Genomic DNA, 16,014 nt, shown 5'->3' with positions numbered 1-16,014 from the left:
CTCTATTTTTGTCCTGCCATTATGTGGACCTGCAAGGTGTATGTGTGGCAGTGACCTCTGGAACTGGATGTCGCTGTGTCTGCACCCGATTGCTGTGCAGCTTAGAGGGAACATTGATCAACTCAGCGCTCTCAAAACCAGATTAGTTGGTCTTTTATTTTCTCACTGTTATTGACTGTCACATGGCTGGAGTAACAACAAAAGTGCTTTGGTAGAGTCTCTGAATTCAAAGGGTACTTTGTATATTGTTAATGTACTGAACATGGAATTTGGAAGAAGCCTCTTTACTGAGAGAGTGTTCAGAACATAAACTTGTTACCACGGGGACTAGTTAGGACAAATAGTGTAGATGCGTTCTAAGGGGGAAGCTAGGTAAGAGCATGAAGGAGAAAAGCACAGAAGGACAAGTTGATTTGGTTAGGATGAAGCGTGTTAGGTTGCATAAACTTGCTGGGCTAAATGGTCTGTGGTTGTGCTTGTTCCAGGCCTCCTGAATCCACTCGATAGTCCACACCACATGAGGATGGATGAGCAATCTGAATACCGTGAGGGAGTGGTTGTTGATCGGCCCAGTAAACTCCAGAAAGGATCATTTGTAAACTGTGGCATGAGAAAGGTTTGTGCAGAGCAATCTAGGCCTGTTACAAAGGATGGCATGGAATTTGAATTCTTGAAAAACTTTCAGTAAAAACTTAATTGTTTGCTTTTTAGCTCTTGCTTTCAGTATATGTCTGTCATGCTGTTAGGATTTTCACTGACCGGAGAGTTGTATGTGTTCCTGAACCAAATGTAAATCCAGTCGCAGTTCAATAATTCTATGAAAGCTTCTTGTATTATAGAATTCCAAAGTCATTTAGCTCATTCTGTGCAATGAATGGACTGGCAAATTTATCCAACTCTAGCCGCTCTACAAGTTTTTTTTCTCTTGTACATTTTACTAAGTGGGACTCTTCCACCTCCCTTTTCTTACTCACTTCTGTTTTATTAATTGGAATTAGGAGGTACAGATCGACCGACAGCTCCAACCTGGTTTACGGGTTACCGTCCGACTACACAAGAATGAGAAGCCAGGTAAAAAAGGATCAGAATCCATTTGTTAAGTTCATGGTTATTATAGTGTGACAATAGTTTCTAAAGCAAGTGTGGGAAGAGTGTGATATTTGTGGCGTATGATCTCTATAGGATCTGCACTAGGATCACTCCAGTCTTTCCCGAACTATAAAATTGTAGCGAGGTGCAAAAAGATGACTTAAGCTTTTTTTTTCATTTGTTCATCGGATTTGAGAATGACTTGAAGCCACCAGCTGTTTCCCACCCCTAAGTGCTTTGGAGAAAATGCTGGTGAGTTGCCACCATGAACCACTATAGCCCTTGGGGAGTAGGTAACCCTAAGTGGAGGGGTGTTTCAGGACTTGGACCGATTGATGGGAAAGGAATGGCAATTTTGGATGAAATGTGTCTGGAAGAGAGCTTGCAGGTAGGCAGTGGTGTTTCGATGTATCTACTGCCTTTGTCCTCTGGATGGTAAAGGTCACATCTGAAAGGGAGTGGACTATGTTTTATACAGGTAGCCCCCACTATTTGAAAGTAGATAGGTTTACTGGGAACCATCATAAGCTGGAAATTGCATAAAGCAAAGGTGTGTGATTTATATGGGGAAAAATTATCACCTTTTCTCGTAAAAGCAAAAATCCTCTTCAGATTCATGAAAACAGGTACTAACGTAGGTCTTTTGTAAAAGCGAAATTGCGTAAAGCAAATGTTTGAAAAGCAGGGGATACCTGTATAATAAGAAAGCCAGAATATAATGGAAAGTAAGTTTTCCTACAACAATATAAAGTACTCCGAAGATTAGATCTTGAAGAACAATTACATGAAATAGATGTGTCATCTCTCGAATATAGAAGTTGACCGGGGGTTTACAGGATTTTGAAAGGAGTTGATAAGATATTTTCTTCGTGAGAGTACAGGATAATGGGATATAACCTTAAGAGCTGAGAAGGCCATTCAGGAGAGAAATTAGGAAGCAGTTTCTCACTTGAGGGAGTGGGGGATTTGGGGAGGGTGGAGGAGCGAACGTAGAGGGGTGAAATAGCCTTCTTCAAAAAGCAGTAGGTGCTAGTTCAAATAATAATTTTAAATCAAAAGGTGATAAATTTTTGCTACACAAGGATTTGAAAAGTGTGCAAAAGCTCCATATTGGGAGGAGAGAGTGGTAATGTCACTGGATGATGAAGCTGGGGGTCCAGGCTAATACTGCGGGGTCGTAGGTACACATCATACCACTGTCCTTATGGGAAGGAAACCTGCTGTGGTTCTGTTCGCCGAGCTGGAAGTTTTTGTTGCAAACGTTTCGTCCCCTGTCTTGGTGACATCCTCAGTGCTTGGGAGCCTCCTGTGAAGCGCTTCTGTGGTGTTTCCTCCGGCATTTATAGTGGCCTGTCCCTGCCGCTTCCGGTTGTCAGTTTCAGCTGTCCGCTGTAGTGGCCGGTATATTGGGTCCAGGTCGATGTGTTTGTTGATGGAGTTTGTGGATGAGTGCCATGCTTCTAGGAATTCCCTGGCTGTTCTTTGTTTCGCTTGCCTTATAATGGTAGTGTTGTCCCAGTCAAATTCATGTTGCTTGTCGTCTGCGTGTGTGGCTACTAGGGATAGCTGGCCGTGTCGTTTCGTGGCTAGTTGATGTTCGTGGATGTGGATCGTTAGCTGTCTATATAGTGTTTTGTGCAGTCCTTGCATGGGATTTTGTACACTACATTAGTTTTGCTCATGCTGGGTATCGGGTCCTTCGTTCTGGTGAGTTGTTGTCTGAGTGTGGCTGTTGGTTTGTGTGCTGTTATAAGTCCTAGTGGTCGCAGTAGTCTGGCTGTCATTTCAGAGATGTTCTTGATGTATGGTAGTGTGCTGGTGTGCTGCAGTGTGTTGTGGCCCTTTTGAATAGTGTCTTGATGCAACTTCGTTTGTGTGTATTGGGGTGGTTGCTTTCATAGTTCAGGACTTGGTCTGTGTGTGTGGCTTTCCTGTGTACCTTGGTGGTGAATTCTCTGTTTGGTGTTCTCTGTACCCTCACGTCTAGGAATGGGAGTTGGTTGTCCTTTTCTTCCTCTCTCGTGAATCGGATTCCTGTGACCATCGGATTCCTGTGACCGGGCTGTCACCATAGGACAGAACAGGACTACACACCACAAAAAAACAGCACTAAAAGAAAAAAATGGCCAAACTAACACACAACAAACACACCTGGGTTAAAAACCTCTCCCACAGACAGCTCACAGACACGGAAAGAACAATACTGGCCAAGGGACTCAACTACAACCACAGGGATGCCAAGACAGCAGACTTCCTAGCAGCACTAGAATGCACACTCAGGAACAATGGACTGACAGAAGAGACACACCAAACAGTGAGACAAAGTATCGTACCCCTGATAACAAGGAAAAGACAAACACATAACCTCAACACCAAGGAGAGGGAAGCACTAAAATCACTAAGAAACGATAAGAACATAATCATCCTACCAGCAGACAAAGGCAGAATGACGGTCATCCTGGACAAAGCAGAGTACATCCAAAAAGCACAAGAACTACTCGCAGATACCAACACCTACCAAAAGAGGGAGTTTGACCCCACCCCACAGCTCACCAATAGGATAAACAACACACTGAGGAACCTACAAAAAAAACGGACAGATAACCAGGTCTGACCTACAAAGAATGAAACCTGAAAGCAACAACACCCCCAGATTCTATGGACTACCTAAAGTGCACAAACCAGACCTCCCACTCAGACCCATAGTATCACTACCAGGGACACCATCGCACAAACTGGCTAAAGAACTACAGCAGAAACTGAAACACCTGATCAGCGGATCCAGACACTCTATACAATCAACACAGGAATTCTTGGACATCATCAGAAATATACACATAGACAAGGAAGAAACCATGGTCTCATTCGACGTAACGGCACTGTTCACCTCTATTGACAAAGCCCTAGCCAGAGAAACAATAGCCAACCTGCTGAACAGACATAACAGACAACAGGACGTTGAACCCATCAACAAAGACGGCATACTTAAACTACTGGACTTGTGCCTCACAACACATTTCACATTCAACAACCAGATATACGAACAAATCAACGGAACACCCATGGGCTCACCGATCTCTGGACTCATAGCAGAAGCAGTAATGCAAAGGTTAGAACAAAGTCTTACCACAAATTCAACCCAAACTCTGGGTCAGATACGTTGATGACACCTTTGTAATCATTAAAAACACGGAAATAGAGAAAACATACCGGATCATCAACTCCACACTCACAGGAATCCGATTCACGAGAGAGGAAGAAAAGGACAACCAACTCCCATTCCTCGACGTGAGGGTACAGAGAACACCGAATGGAGAATTCGCCACCAAGGTACACAGGAAAGCCACACACACAGACCAAGTCCTGAACTAAGAAAGCAACCTCCCCAACACACACAAATGAAGTTGCATCAAGACACTATTCAAAAGGGCCACAACACACTGCAGCACACCAGAACTGCAAAAAGAGGAAGAGGAACACCTATACAAGGTATTCGCCAAAAACGGATATCCTCGCAATTGCATCAACAGATGCCAAGAGAAAGACAATGGAACGAGGACATGCCGCAACCCAAAGGACTGGCCACACTATCATACATCAAGAACATCTCTGAAATGACAGCCAGACTACTGCGATCACTAGGACTTATAACAGCACACAAACCCAACAGCCACACTCAGACAACAACTCACCAGAATGAAGGACCCGATACCCAGCATGAGCAAAACTAATGTAGTGTACAAAATCCCATGCAAGGACTGCACAAAACACTATATAGGACAAACAGGAAGACAGCTAACGATCCGCATCCACGAACATCAACTAGCCACGAAACGACATGGCCAGCTATCCCTAGTAGCCACACACGCAGACGACAGGCAACATGAATTTGACTGGGACAACACTACCATTATAGGGCAAGCGAAACAAAGAACAGCCAGGGAATTCCTAGAAGCATGGCACTCATCCGCAAACTCCATCAACAAACACAGACCTGGACCCAATATACCGGCCACTACAGTGGACAGCTGAAACTGACAACCGGAAGCGGCAGGGACAGGCCACTATAAAGGCCGGAGGAAACACCACAGAAGCGCTTCACAGGAGGCTCCCAAGCACTGAGGATGTCACCTAGACAGGGGACGAAACGTTTGCAACAAAAACTTCCAGCTCGGCGAACAGAACCACAGAACAAGCACCTGAGCTACAAATCTTCTCATGAAATCTGCCTTCACACTTGGTCTGGCCTACAGTAACTCCAGCTCCTTATCTATGTGGTTGTCACTTAACTGCCCCCTGAAATGCCATTCAGTTCAAGGGTAATTAGGGATGGGGAACAAATGCTGGCCTGCCATTAATACACTCAACCCATGCAAGAGTAAAGAAAAGAAGGCAGGTGGGTAGGGTTGAGATATAAAACAGCCATTATCTCATAAAATAATGGAACAGTCTGGAGGGGCAGAATGGCCGCCTATTCTTATGTTAAATTGCTTTACTGTTGGTGTATTTTAGATCTGGTGCATCGTGAGACCATTCAGCTCAAATGCAATTATTTATTTCCCTTGAGAGAATTTGTTCAGTTTTGATGTCTTGGAAACAGTTAAACCTTTTGAGTTTGCATTTGAGGACATACCTGCAACTGAATAACATTAGGTTCTACTATTAACTTAACATGTGCCCCTTTGTCTGGCTTCACTAATGTCCAGCAAACAAAGTGCCACTAACACTGCCCATAATCCTTCTGTGTGTTGTGCTTTCAGAGAGCAAAGCTTTGAAGGGCACAGTTGTTGCACCACACACCCCGCGCACAGAATCTGGCCTGTACTGGGGTTACACGGTGCGACTTGCTTCATGCCTCAGTGAGTTCCATGTCATCCTCTTACTCTTGTAACACGATTTAAATTAAAAGATTAGGGTAAAGGTTAAATGGGGGAATTAAAAATCTGTTTTCAAACTTAAACCTTCCTGTCTGTGTATTATAGGTGCTGTGTTCACAGAGTGCCCATTAAAGGATGGCTATGATCTCTCAATTGGCACATCTGAGCGAGGGTCAAATGTTGACAGTGTTACATTTCCCTCATTCAAGTAAGGCTCATTTTCGGTGTACCTTCTGTAAGGATAATTGCTTTACTATCTCAATTACCTCTTGAGATTTACAAATATTCAGTAAGAAGTAAAGATTTTTCAGTGAGTTTTTTGATCACCAGTCACACCCAAACCTGAAGAAAGTTATTTTGTGATCATGTTTTTGTTATCATTAATTTAAACTCAATAGAACAGCAAAAAAAATTATCTATTCCTTTGGTTGTGCTTTTCTCTTGACTAGATTTCCCCCTCCCCATAAAACTATTGAACTATAGACTGGACAGTACATCAGTAGTGGATAAGTTGTTGAAGCGGATTTTGAGAGATAGGAGTTACATACATTTGGACAGACCAGGGATAGTCAGCACAGTTTTGAGGACGTGACCAATAAGGTTGATGAGGGTAATGCTGTAGACATTGTCTGTGTGGACTTTAGTAAAGTCTTTGACAAGATTCCACATGGTAGAATGGTTAGTAAAGTTAAGATCACATGGGATTCAGGGAGAGTTTGCCAATTGGATACAAAATTGACTTGACGGTAGGAGACAGAGGGTGATGGCGGAGAGTTGTTATTTGGACTGGAGGCCTGTGACTAGCGGTGTGCCATAGGGATCAGTGCTGGGTCCACTGCTTTTGTCTTTTATATACACAATTTGGATGAGAATTTAGGAGGCATAGTTAGTAAAGTTGCGGATGCCACTAAAATTGGTGGGATAGTTGAGAGTAAAGGAGGTTAACAAAGATTACAAAGAGATCTTGATCAATTGGGTCAAAGGACTGAGAAGTGGCAGATAGAGCTTAGTTTGTATAAATGCGAGGTATTGCATTTTGTTAAAACAAACAAGGGCAGTACATATACAATTAATGGTAGGGCCCTGGGTAATGTTGTAGAACAGAGACACTTAGGGGTTCCGGTACGTAATTCTTTGAAATTTGTGTCACATATAGATGAGGCAGTTAAGGCATTTAGCACACTTGCCTTCATCCTTCAGACCTTTTGAGTATAGGAGTTGGGATAACATGTTGAGGTTGTATAGGACTCTTCTGGAGTACAGTGTACAGTTCTGGTTGTCCTGCTATAGGAAGGATATTATTAAATTAGAGAGGGTTCAGAAAAGATTTACCAGGATATTACTGGGAATGGAAGTTTTGAGTTATAAAAATAGGCTGGGAATTTTTTTTCCATGGGTAACTTAATAGAGATTTATAAAATCATGAGAAGCATAGATAAGGTCAGTAGTAAAGATCTGTTCGCTGTGGTAGGGGAGTTCAAAATTAGAGGGCATATTTTTCAGGTGAGAGGAGAAAGATTTAAAAAGGACCTGAGGGACAACTTTTCACACAGAGGGTGGTTTGTATGTGGAATAAACTACCACAGATGCAGGAACAGTTACAGATTTAAACGATGTTTGGAGAGATACATGATTAGAAAAGGTTTAAAAGGGTATGGGCCAAACGCAGCCAAGTGGGACTAGTTTAGTTTGGGAAACTTGGTCGGTATTAAAGAGTTGGACCAAATAATCTGTTTCCATGTTGTATGATTCTGTGACTCTGTAAGCATCTTCTGAGATACATTGTCATATTCTTAAATTCTGATAATCACCTTATCAGCCCATTCACCACATTGCTGGTTCCTCACGTTGTTTGGAGAAAAAAAAAGTGACTGATATCTAAAACTGACTGAACGTTCCCAATCTGCAAGATTCCCTGACGTGATAATGCACATTAGCCATGGATGAGGTCCCAGAAGACTGGAGGGTAGCGAACTTTGTGCCTTTATTCACGAAGGGTTGTAAAGAAAAACCTGGGAACTATAGACCAGTAAGCCTATCATCTGTGGTGGGTAAGTTACTTGGGAAGATGCAGAGAGAAAGGATATATATGCATTTGGAAAGACACAGAAGCAGTCAGCACAGCTTTGTGTATGGGAGATCCTGCCTCACAAATTTAAGAGTTCTTTGATGAAGGAACCAGCAAGGTTGATGAGGCAGGGCAATAGATGTAGTCTGTATGAATTTTAGTAAGGCTTTTGATAAGGTTCCATGTGGTAGGCTGCTTTGTAAGGTTAGATCGCATGGAATCCAGGGGGGAGCTGGCAAATTGGATGCACAATTGGCTTGATGGTAGGAAGCAGAGGTTAATAGTGGAAGGGTGCTTGTTGGATTTTAGAAAGTCAAATCAAGGTAGGAGTTTCATGGTGAATGGTAGGGCCTTAAAAGAGTGTAGTGGGACAGAGGGATCTTGGAGTTCATGTGCACAGTTCTCTGAAAGTGGAGTCACAGGGAGACAGGACAATGAAGAAGGTTTTCGGCACACTGACCTTTATTAGTCAGGGCATTGAGTATTGAAGTTGGGAAGTTACGTTGCAGTTGTACAGGACATTGGTGAGGCTGCACTTGGAGTATCGTGTTCAATATTGGTCACCTTGCTATAGGAAGGATGTTATTAAGCTGGAAAGAGTGCAGAAGAAATTGACAAGAATGTGTGCTAGGGCTGAACAATCTGAGTTATAGAAGGCGTTAGGACAAGCTAGGACCTTTAGTGTAGGAGACTGAGGGGAGTTCTTGAAGTGTATAAGATCATGAGAGGCATGGGTGGGGTGAATGCACTCAATCATTTCCCCAGGTTGTGGAATCGTGGACTAGATGACATCAGTTTAAGGTTGGAGAGGAAAGAATAAAAGGGTATGTGAGGAGCAACATTTTTATAGAGGGTGGTACGCATATGGAATGAGCTGCCTGTGGAAGTTGTTGAGGCGCGTACATTAACAACATTTAAAAGGCATTCGGACAAATACATGGATAGGAAAGATTTTAGAAGGATATGAGCCAAGTGCAGGGAAATGGGGTTAGTGTAAGTGGACATTTTGGTCGGCAGGGACAGTGTGGGCCAAAGGGCCTGTCTCGGTGGTGTAGGACTCCACAACTTTAATTAAATGCTCTTAGTTCCCCAGCCTTGATATTAGACTTTGGCTGCCAGCTTCCTCTTTTTAAGATTGCAATCACTTCCAATCTGTAGGGAAGCATCCATAACAGCAAACAAAGTAATTCTACTTGCAAATTAATTAGTAAGATACCTTAAGAACCCCGAAATAGGAGTAGGCCATTCAGCCCCTTAAGAAGCTGTGCTGTTCAATAAGGTAATATTGATCTGATTATAGTCTCAACTCTACTTCCTTGTCAACCCCATAGCCCTTGAATGTCAAAATCTGTCTAACTTGATTTTGAATAAATTCAATGACCCAGTTTCCACTATTTTCTGAGCAAGAGAATTCCAGACTAATAATCCTGAGTGGGAGAAAAAAACATAAAACCTAATCTCTCTCAAAAGCGAGATCTCTTAATCTTAAAATTGTGACTCCTAGGTCCAGTCTTCCCCACAAGGGAAACATCTTTTCAGCACCTGTCAAGCCTTCTCAGAAATTTATAAGTTTCATATCATCTCTCATTCTTCTAAACGAAAGTGTGTATTGGCCCAACTTTTTTGACCTTCATCTTATTGCCAGCCAGCAGCAGCAATTTACTTTTGTAATATTTGGTATGGTCCTCACATCCTTACAGAAAAACTATAATTTAATTGTCAGTAATGTTGGCAGTTTATGCATCGTTTGTAAAATTGGACAACCTCCATATGTCAGGAAGATGTCTATTGCCATTCAGAAACAGTTCATAGTTTTCTGTTTAAACTCCTTACATGATAGCATTGCTTTCAGGGTGGAAATCACAGCCTGCCCATCCAGCCTGAGGATGCCTGTAAATGGGTAAAATATCAAAACATAGAAAATAGCAGGAGGTGTGAGCCATTTGGCTCTTTGAGCTTACTTTGCTATTCATTATGATCATCCAATTCTGTGACCTGTTCCCACTTTTCCACCATATCCTTTGATCTCATTCGTCCTAAGTACTATATCCAACTCCACCTTAAAATCATACAATGTTTTGGCCTTGACTGCTTTCTATGGTAACAATTGTCACAGACTCTTTTGGGTGAAGAAATTTCTCTTTCATTTCATCTCTTTTCCAAGCTACAGTGCCTTACGTTTGCAATACTCATTCTTGTGTCCAAGTCCGTCCATGGTCTCACCTCCTTGCCTTTGCAACTACCTCAGACCTGACAACCCTCTGAGATTGTGGTATTCTTTTAGTTTTGGCCTTTTGATCCCCCCCCCCCACCTTGAATTCTGTCATTCCCATTAAATGGCTTTGCCATCGCTGTCTTGATAGTTTACTCCCCGGCCTTCTCAGTGTCCTTAAACTTGTCCATGCTCTCGGATTTCTGATACTCCTTAAAACCTGGTTGACTGAGCTTTTGATCATCATCTTCCTAATATCTCCTTGTGCAATTCGTGGCATAACCTTTATTGAACAGAAGAAGAACATAGAGATGTTTGGCAATGTTAAAGATATTGCATAAATTTGATTTCCTTTAAATGGCACTCATCCTAGAAATTCTGTTTCTGTTTCTTCCGACCTTGTACGTAACCACAAATGCAGCTGCGTCTAATGGAGTTCAGAGCCAACCCAATAAGCCACTGTTTAATATTTTCTGTTAAATTTTGATAATGTTTGAGTTTTTTTGAAGGGTTGCTCACTTTTACCATCAGTAATTTAATAATACCGATTTGTTGCATCTTCCCACACTCCTTCATTTTACACATGCTGTGAAGAAGATGCCATAATATTTTTCCTCCCTGCTTTAGGAATTTGTTGGTGGTGTTTGGTGGCCTTCATGGACTTGAGGCCAGTGTAGACGCTGATCAAAACCTCAATTTTACGGATCCCAGTGTCCTTTTTCACCAGTATCTCAACACCTGCCCTGGTCAGGGCAGCCGTACCATCCGCACTGAGGTATGTAACTAAGGGAACTTATTGTGCCAGAGACTGTAAGGAGGTATAAAGCTTCAGATTTAAAGGCACTTGTCATCTACTCAGCAACTAAAGCAACATTTTCCCAGTCTCCTTTTCCCTTCCTTCCAGCCTTGTGTACTCATAGGCAAGTGCAGTGGTCCAGTACATGACCATGAACTGCTTCACAGATTCCAGCAACATTACACTGGGAAATTATTGCACTTTAATGCATTTAGCGCAAGTTATTCTTGTCTTTCTCTGTGACTTAAAGTGCTTTGGACATGTTCTGAATCACCAATTCAATTCAAACCTGACTCTCTCGTCTTGGTCAGCACACTGTTGTAATAATTCATGTAGTCCTCTTATGTTCTTTCCTCACTCATTATAGAAGTGAACAATTATGCAAAACACAGCACTGTGTACCTTCGAGTGCTGTTTGGCTGTTGCCCTCCTGCAGCAATAGGTATTTAGGTTTCCTAAACACAGTGAACATTAGAGAATCACAGCAGTTCAGACAGGAAGAGTGGAGAGACAAACAAACCTACCTTTTGAGTCTGTTAAGACTCTTGTTTGGTCTGAAGTTTCTCCAGCATTCTGTGTTTGTTCAAGATTTCCACCCTCTGCAATATTTTTGCATCTAATTTGGTTTCTCAGGCTGGTGTCTTCTGTGGCTGTGGCATGGATACTGCATCCAGAATCCCCTCAAATCCTCTCCTCATAAGAACCCCTCAGATTGTGACCAAAAAACTAATTTCATAGAAGAACAGCCACACAAAATACAAATTCTGGTATTTACCTTGATTCAGTCAATTGCTGGGCCAATTTGGTGCTTATATGGGTAATTTCTACTACTGAAATTAAGATCAGTGTTTGAATTTATGGTGTTGTGACTTCATACAAAATATGATTTTGTTTTTAAATAAGAGCATACAATGCTGGAGAAACTCAGCATCTGTGGAAAGAGAAATGAGTTTGAAGTTTTCAAGTCCGATATGATCCTTCTGCCAATTGTTTTGCTTTCTGAAGAGTGTAACCTTTACTGAAACAAAAACCAAAAATTGCTGAACAAACTCAGCCAGTCTGATGACCTCTGTGGAGAGAAAGCAAAGTCGCCATTTCAGGTCCAGTGACCCTTCTTCAAAGCTAACATTTACTGAGCTGATTGTACTGAATCAGAGAATGGTCACTTTAGAATGTTGATGATTTGATTTCTTCTGTTGTTTTTCAATCGAAAGAATCTCTCACTGTCCACAGTTTCACATCAAATTTTCCTGTAGGAAAGGGCCCATTGTTCCCTTCAGTCAGACCAGCATCAGTAGTTGTCGTAATATCACTGAATTTATAATACAGAGATCCAGTTTGAAACTCTAGAGATATGAGTTCAAATGTACCCACAGCAGCTGGTGTGATTTATATTCATTATATATATATTTTGAAATGCCTCCGTTTCAAGTCACCATTATTATCATCAATTGCTATAAAATCACATCTAGTTCACTCATACCTTTTTAGTGAAGTAGATCTGCCATCCTTACCTGGTCTGGACTTTGCACAATGATGCAGTTGAGTCACCAATGGCTGAGCAAGCCACTCAGTTCAAGGACAATTAATGATGGGTAACAAATGTCTGCAACACCCACATCTCCTGAAAGAATGTGCTTTTGTAAACAACGTATTCTTTTGGTGGTTAAGGTTTACCGTGGTTGGTGTTTTTGTCATCTTCCAGGAAGCTATTCTCATTACCCTATCCACGTTACGACCAAAGATTGACATGGCAGTCGGAAATTCTGCTTCAGATTGAAAGTGTAAATATTTTGCAGCGTGCCACACCTGCAATCTGCTAACATCATGACGGACCAGCATTCACCGGCAATTATTCATCTTCCTGACTGACCCCAGAGCCTGATTGCAGATGGGTTGTGATGCAATGGGAGAGTGCATATGTTGAAATTCTGCAGTGTATTCCTGCAACATGTGCTTTCCAACAGTGAAACGGTGATGAAGATTTTATCATAACTTGATTCATCCTCAAGCAATGCATCAACTCGATGAGGACAGGAATAAATGATGAATGTTGCTGGCTTTAGTCTGGCTCAGATATCACTTCTGTGGTTTTCTGTCAGACTCCTACTGAATGGAGTAAATCAAACATGTTTGCTGATTGCAGCTCTTCTGGATGTATGACCAGAACTGTTCCTCCAGTGCTTTTCTTGGGATCATCACACAGTGTTACAATTCAGAAGTGTAGGCTGGTTATTTACTTAAGAACTAAGAGCAGGAGTGAGACACTTGGCCTCTCAAGCCCGCTCTGCCATTCAATAAGATCATGGCCCTGACTGCTCCGTATTCCTACCTGCCCCCGATAATCTTTCATCTTCTCTTTTTAAAAAAAAAAATTCAAGAACTCTGCTCGCACCACCTATTTGAGGAAGAGAATTCTGACAACTTGCGACTCGCTGTCAGAAAGTAATTCTCTGTCTCTTAAGTAGGCAGCCCTTTATTTTGAAAGGTGTATTATTGATGAATTATGTCACTTCGGTTTTGAATAAAAATTTATTTTTAAAACATTTGTTTTTTTTAAGGTGTACAAGAAGCTGGCAAACACATTTTTCAGACCTTTGTAACTGTTCACTTAAAGGATTATTAAAACACTTTACGTGCAATGCGCTTGGTGAAGTTTTATACAGTAGAATTTAAATTGCAGGAGTGTCGGTATTAATCCTTTTCAAAAGGGATCCTTCAGCTAAGAAATTTTGAGAGCAACTGACAAAAAATTGCTGCAAACGCTTCAGTGTCCCAGTACTGTGATGGCCAGACATACTGATCATCTTTAATTTTCAAGGAGCATCTGGAGGCACGTTTCATTTTCTGCACTCGTTATTTTGCACAGTTGCCCAACTACTGAAACTAACATATCTATTCTGAATTAGAGGCAGTCTTTGACACTACAGTTAAGGAATACAAGCATAAAGAGGGTGGGATCAGGTCTCTGTGTTGGACTTCCAATATTCCTGGTTCTAGGGTTAGGAGTTAGAAGGGGTGTCCTAAAGACCTAAAAAGAGAGCTCAGAAGGAAAGACATAAAAAAAAAAGAGCTCAGAAGAGCCAGGAGGAGACATGAGAAGTTGTTGGCGAACAGGATCAGGGTTAACCCTAAGGCTTTCCATAGGTATGTCAGGAATAAAAGAATGACGAGAGTTAAATTAGGGCCAATCAAGGATGATAGTAGGAAGTTGTGTGTGGAGTCAGAGGAGATAGGGGAAGCACTAAACAAATATTGTTTGACAGTGTTCACTTTTGAAAATGTTGGCGAGGAAGATAGAGATACTTGCACCTAGACTAGAAGAGGTTGAGGTTCACAAGGAAGAGGTATTAGAAATACTGCAGAGTGTGAAAATAGACAAGTACCCTGGGCCGGGTGGGATCTATCCTAGGATCCTCTGGGAAGCAAGGGAAGAGATTGCTGAGCCTTTGGCATTGATCTTCAAATCATCATCGTCTACAGGAATAGTGCCTGAAGACTGGAGGATAGCAAATGTGGTTCCCTTGTTCAAAAAGGGTAGTAGAGACAACGCTGGTAATTACAGACCAGTGAGTCTCACTTCAGTTGTTGATAAAATGTTGGAAAAGGTTATAAGAGAGAGGATTTATAACCATCTAGCAAAGAATATTCTGATCAGGTACAGTCAGCACAGTTTTGAGAAGGGTAGATCGTGCCTAACGAATCTTATTGAGTTTTTTGACAAAGTGACCAAGCAGGTAGATGAGAGTAAACCGGTTGATGTGGTGTATATGGATTTCAGTATGGCGTTCGATAAGGTTCTCACAGTAGGCTATTATACAAAATGTGGAGGAATGGGATTGTGGGAGACAGCAGTTTTGATCAGTAATTGGCTTGCTGAAAGAAAACAGGGTTGTAGTTGATGGAATATGTTCATCTTGGTGTCCAATTACTAGCGACATACTGCAAGGGTCGGTGTTGCGTCCATTGCTGTTCGTCATTTTTATAAATGTCCTGGATGAGGGCTCAGAAGGGTAGGTTAGTAAATTTGCGGATGACACTAAGGTCGGTGGAGTTGTGGATAGTGACGAAGGATGTAGTAGGTTGAGGTGGCAAATGGAGTTTAATGTGGACAAGTGTGAGGTGAGACACTTTGGACAGAGTAAACGGAATGCAAAGTACTGGGCTAATGGTAAGATTCTTGGGAGTGCAGATGAGCAGAGAGATCTCGGTGTACATGTACACAGATCCCTGAAAGTTGCCACCCAGATTGACAGGGTTGTTAAGCAGGCATACAGTGTTATGGCCTTTATAAATAGAGGGATTGAGTTCCGGAACCAGGAGGTTATGCTGCAGCTGTACAAAACTCTGGTGCGGCCACACTTGGAGTTTTGTGTACAGTTCTGGTCACCGCATTATAAGAAGGATGTGGAAGCTTTGGAAAGGGTGCAGAGGTTACTAGGATGTTACCTGGTATGGAAGGAATGTCTTATGAGGAAAGGCTGAGGGCCTTGAGGCTGTACTCGTTAGAGGTGACTTAATAGAGACATACAAGATAATCAGAGGGTTAGATAGGGGGGACAGGGAGAGCCTTTCCCCAAGTATGGGGACGGCAAACACGAAGGGACACAATTTTAAAGTGAGGGGAGATAGGTATAAGACAGATGTCGGTGGTAGTTTCTTTAATCAGAGTAGTAAGGGTATGGAATGCTTTGACTGCAACGGTAGTAGATTCACCAAGTTTAAGTGCATTTAAGTCATTGGACAGGCATATGGATGTACATGGAATAGTGTAGGTGGGATGGGCTTCAGATTGGTATGACAGGGCGGTGCAACATCGAGAGCCACAGGGCCTGTACTGCGCTGTAATGTTCTATGTTCTATCTCTAGGTGTAAGTATGGTTTTATATTGTGTATACTGCACCTACTCATGCTTCTATCAATGTCAGTCCTCTTAACAGTACCTTGTTTTAATGCACACTTTGGATCGCTG

General features: G+C 42.1%; 1 protein-coding gene across 3 annotated transcripts in view; it reads left to right on the top strand.

Moving 5' to 3' along the window:
- Positions 1 to 16,014, top strand: part of spout1 (SPOUT domain containing methyltransferase 1) — a 39,737-nt gene that overhangs the window by 13,468 nt on the left and 10,255 nt on the right. Inside the window, exons 7-12 of one of the 3 annotated variants that reach the window (XM_087998188.1) lie at positions 486 to 616; positions 999 to 1,071; positions 5,850 to 5,948; positions 6,072 to 6,174; positions 10,874 to 11,021; positions 13,604 to 13,684. In XM_087998188.1, coding sequence (XP_087854314.1) covers positions 486 to 616; positions 999 to 1,071; positions 5,850 to 5,948; positions 6,072 to 6,174; positions 10,874 to 11,021; positions 13,604 to 13,645 — 596 coding nt within the window. In that variant the 3' untranslated portion in view covers positions 13,646 to 13,684. Of the gene's footprint in view, positions 1 to 485; positions 617 to 998; positions 1,072 to 5,849; positions 5,949 to 6,071; positions 6,175 to 10,873; positions 11,022 to 12,747; positions 13,685 to 16,014 lie in introns of those variants that run through there. The other 2 variants (XM_043720602.2, XM_043720603.2) reach the window with 2 other exon arrangements.

Source organism: Chiloscyllium plagiosum, unplaced genomic scaffold (genome assembly GCF_037043375.1).
Source record: "Chiloscyllium plagiosum isolate Xiang-an unplaced genomic scaffold, Cpla_swu_hap1 HiC_scaffold_21, whole genome shotgun sequence".
In the NCBI taxonomy this organism is placed as follows: Eukaryota; Metazoa; Chordata; class Chondrichthyes; order Orectolobiformes; family Hemiscylliidae; genus Chiloscyllium; species Chiloscyllium plagiosum.
The sequence above is the reverse complement of the archived record's forward strand: the minus strand, read 5'-3'. Positions and strand labels throughout refer to the sequence as shown.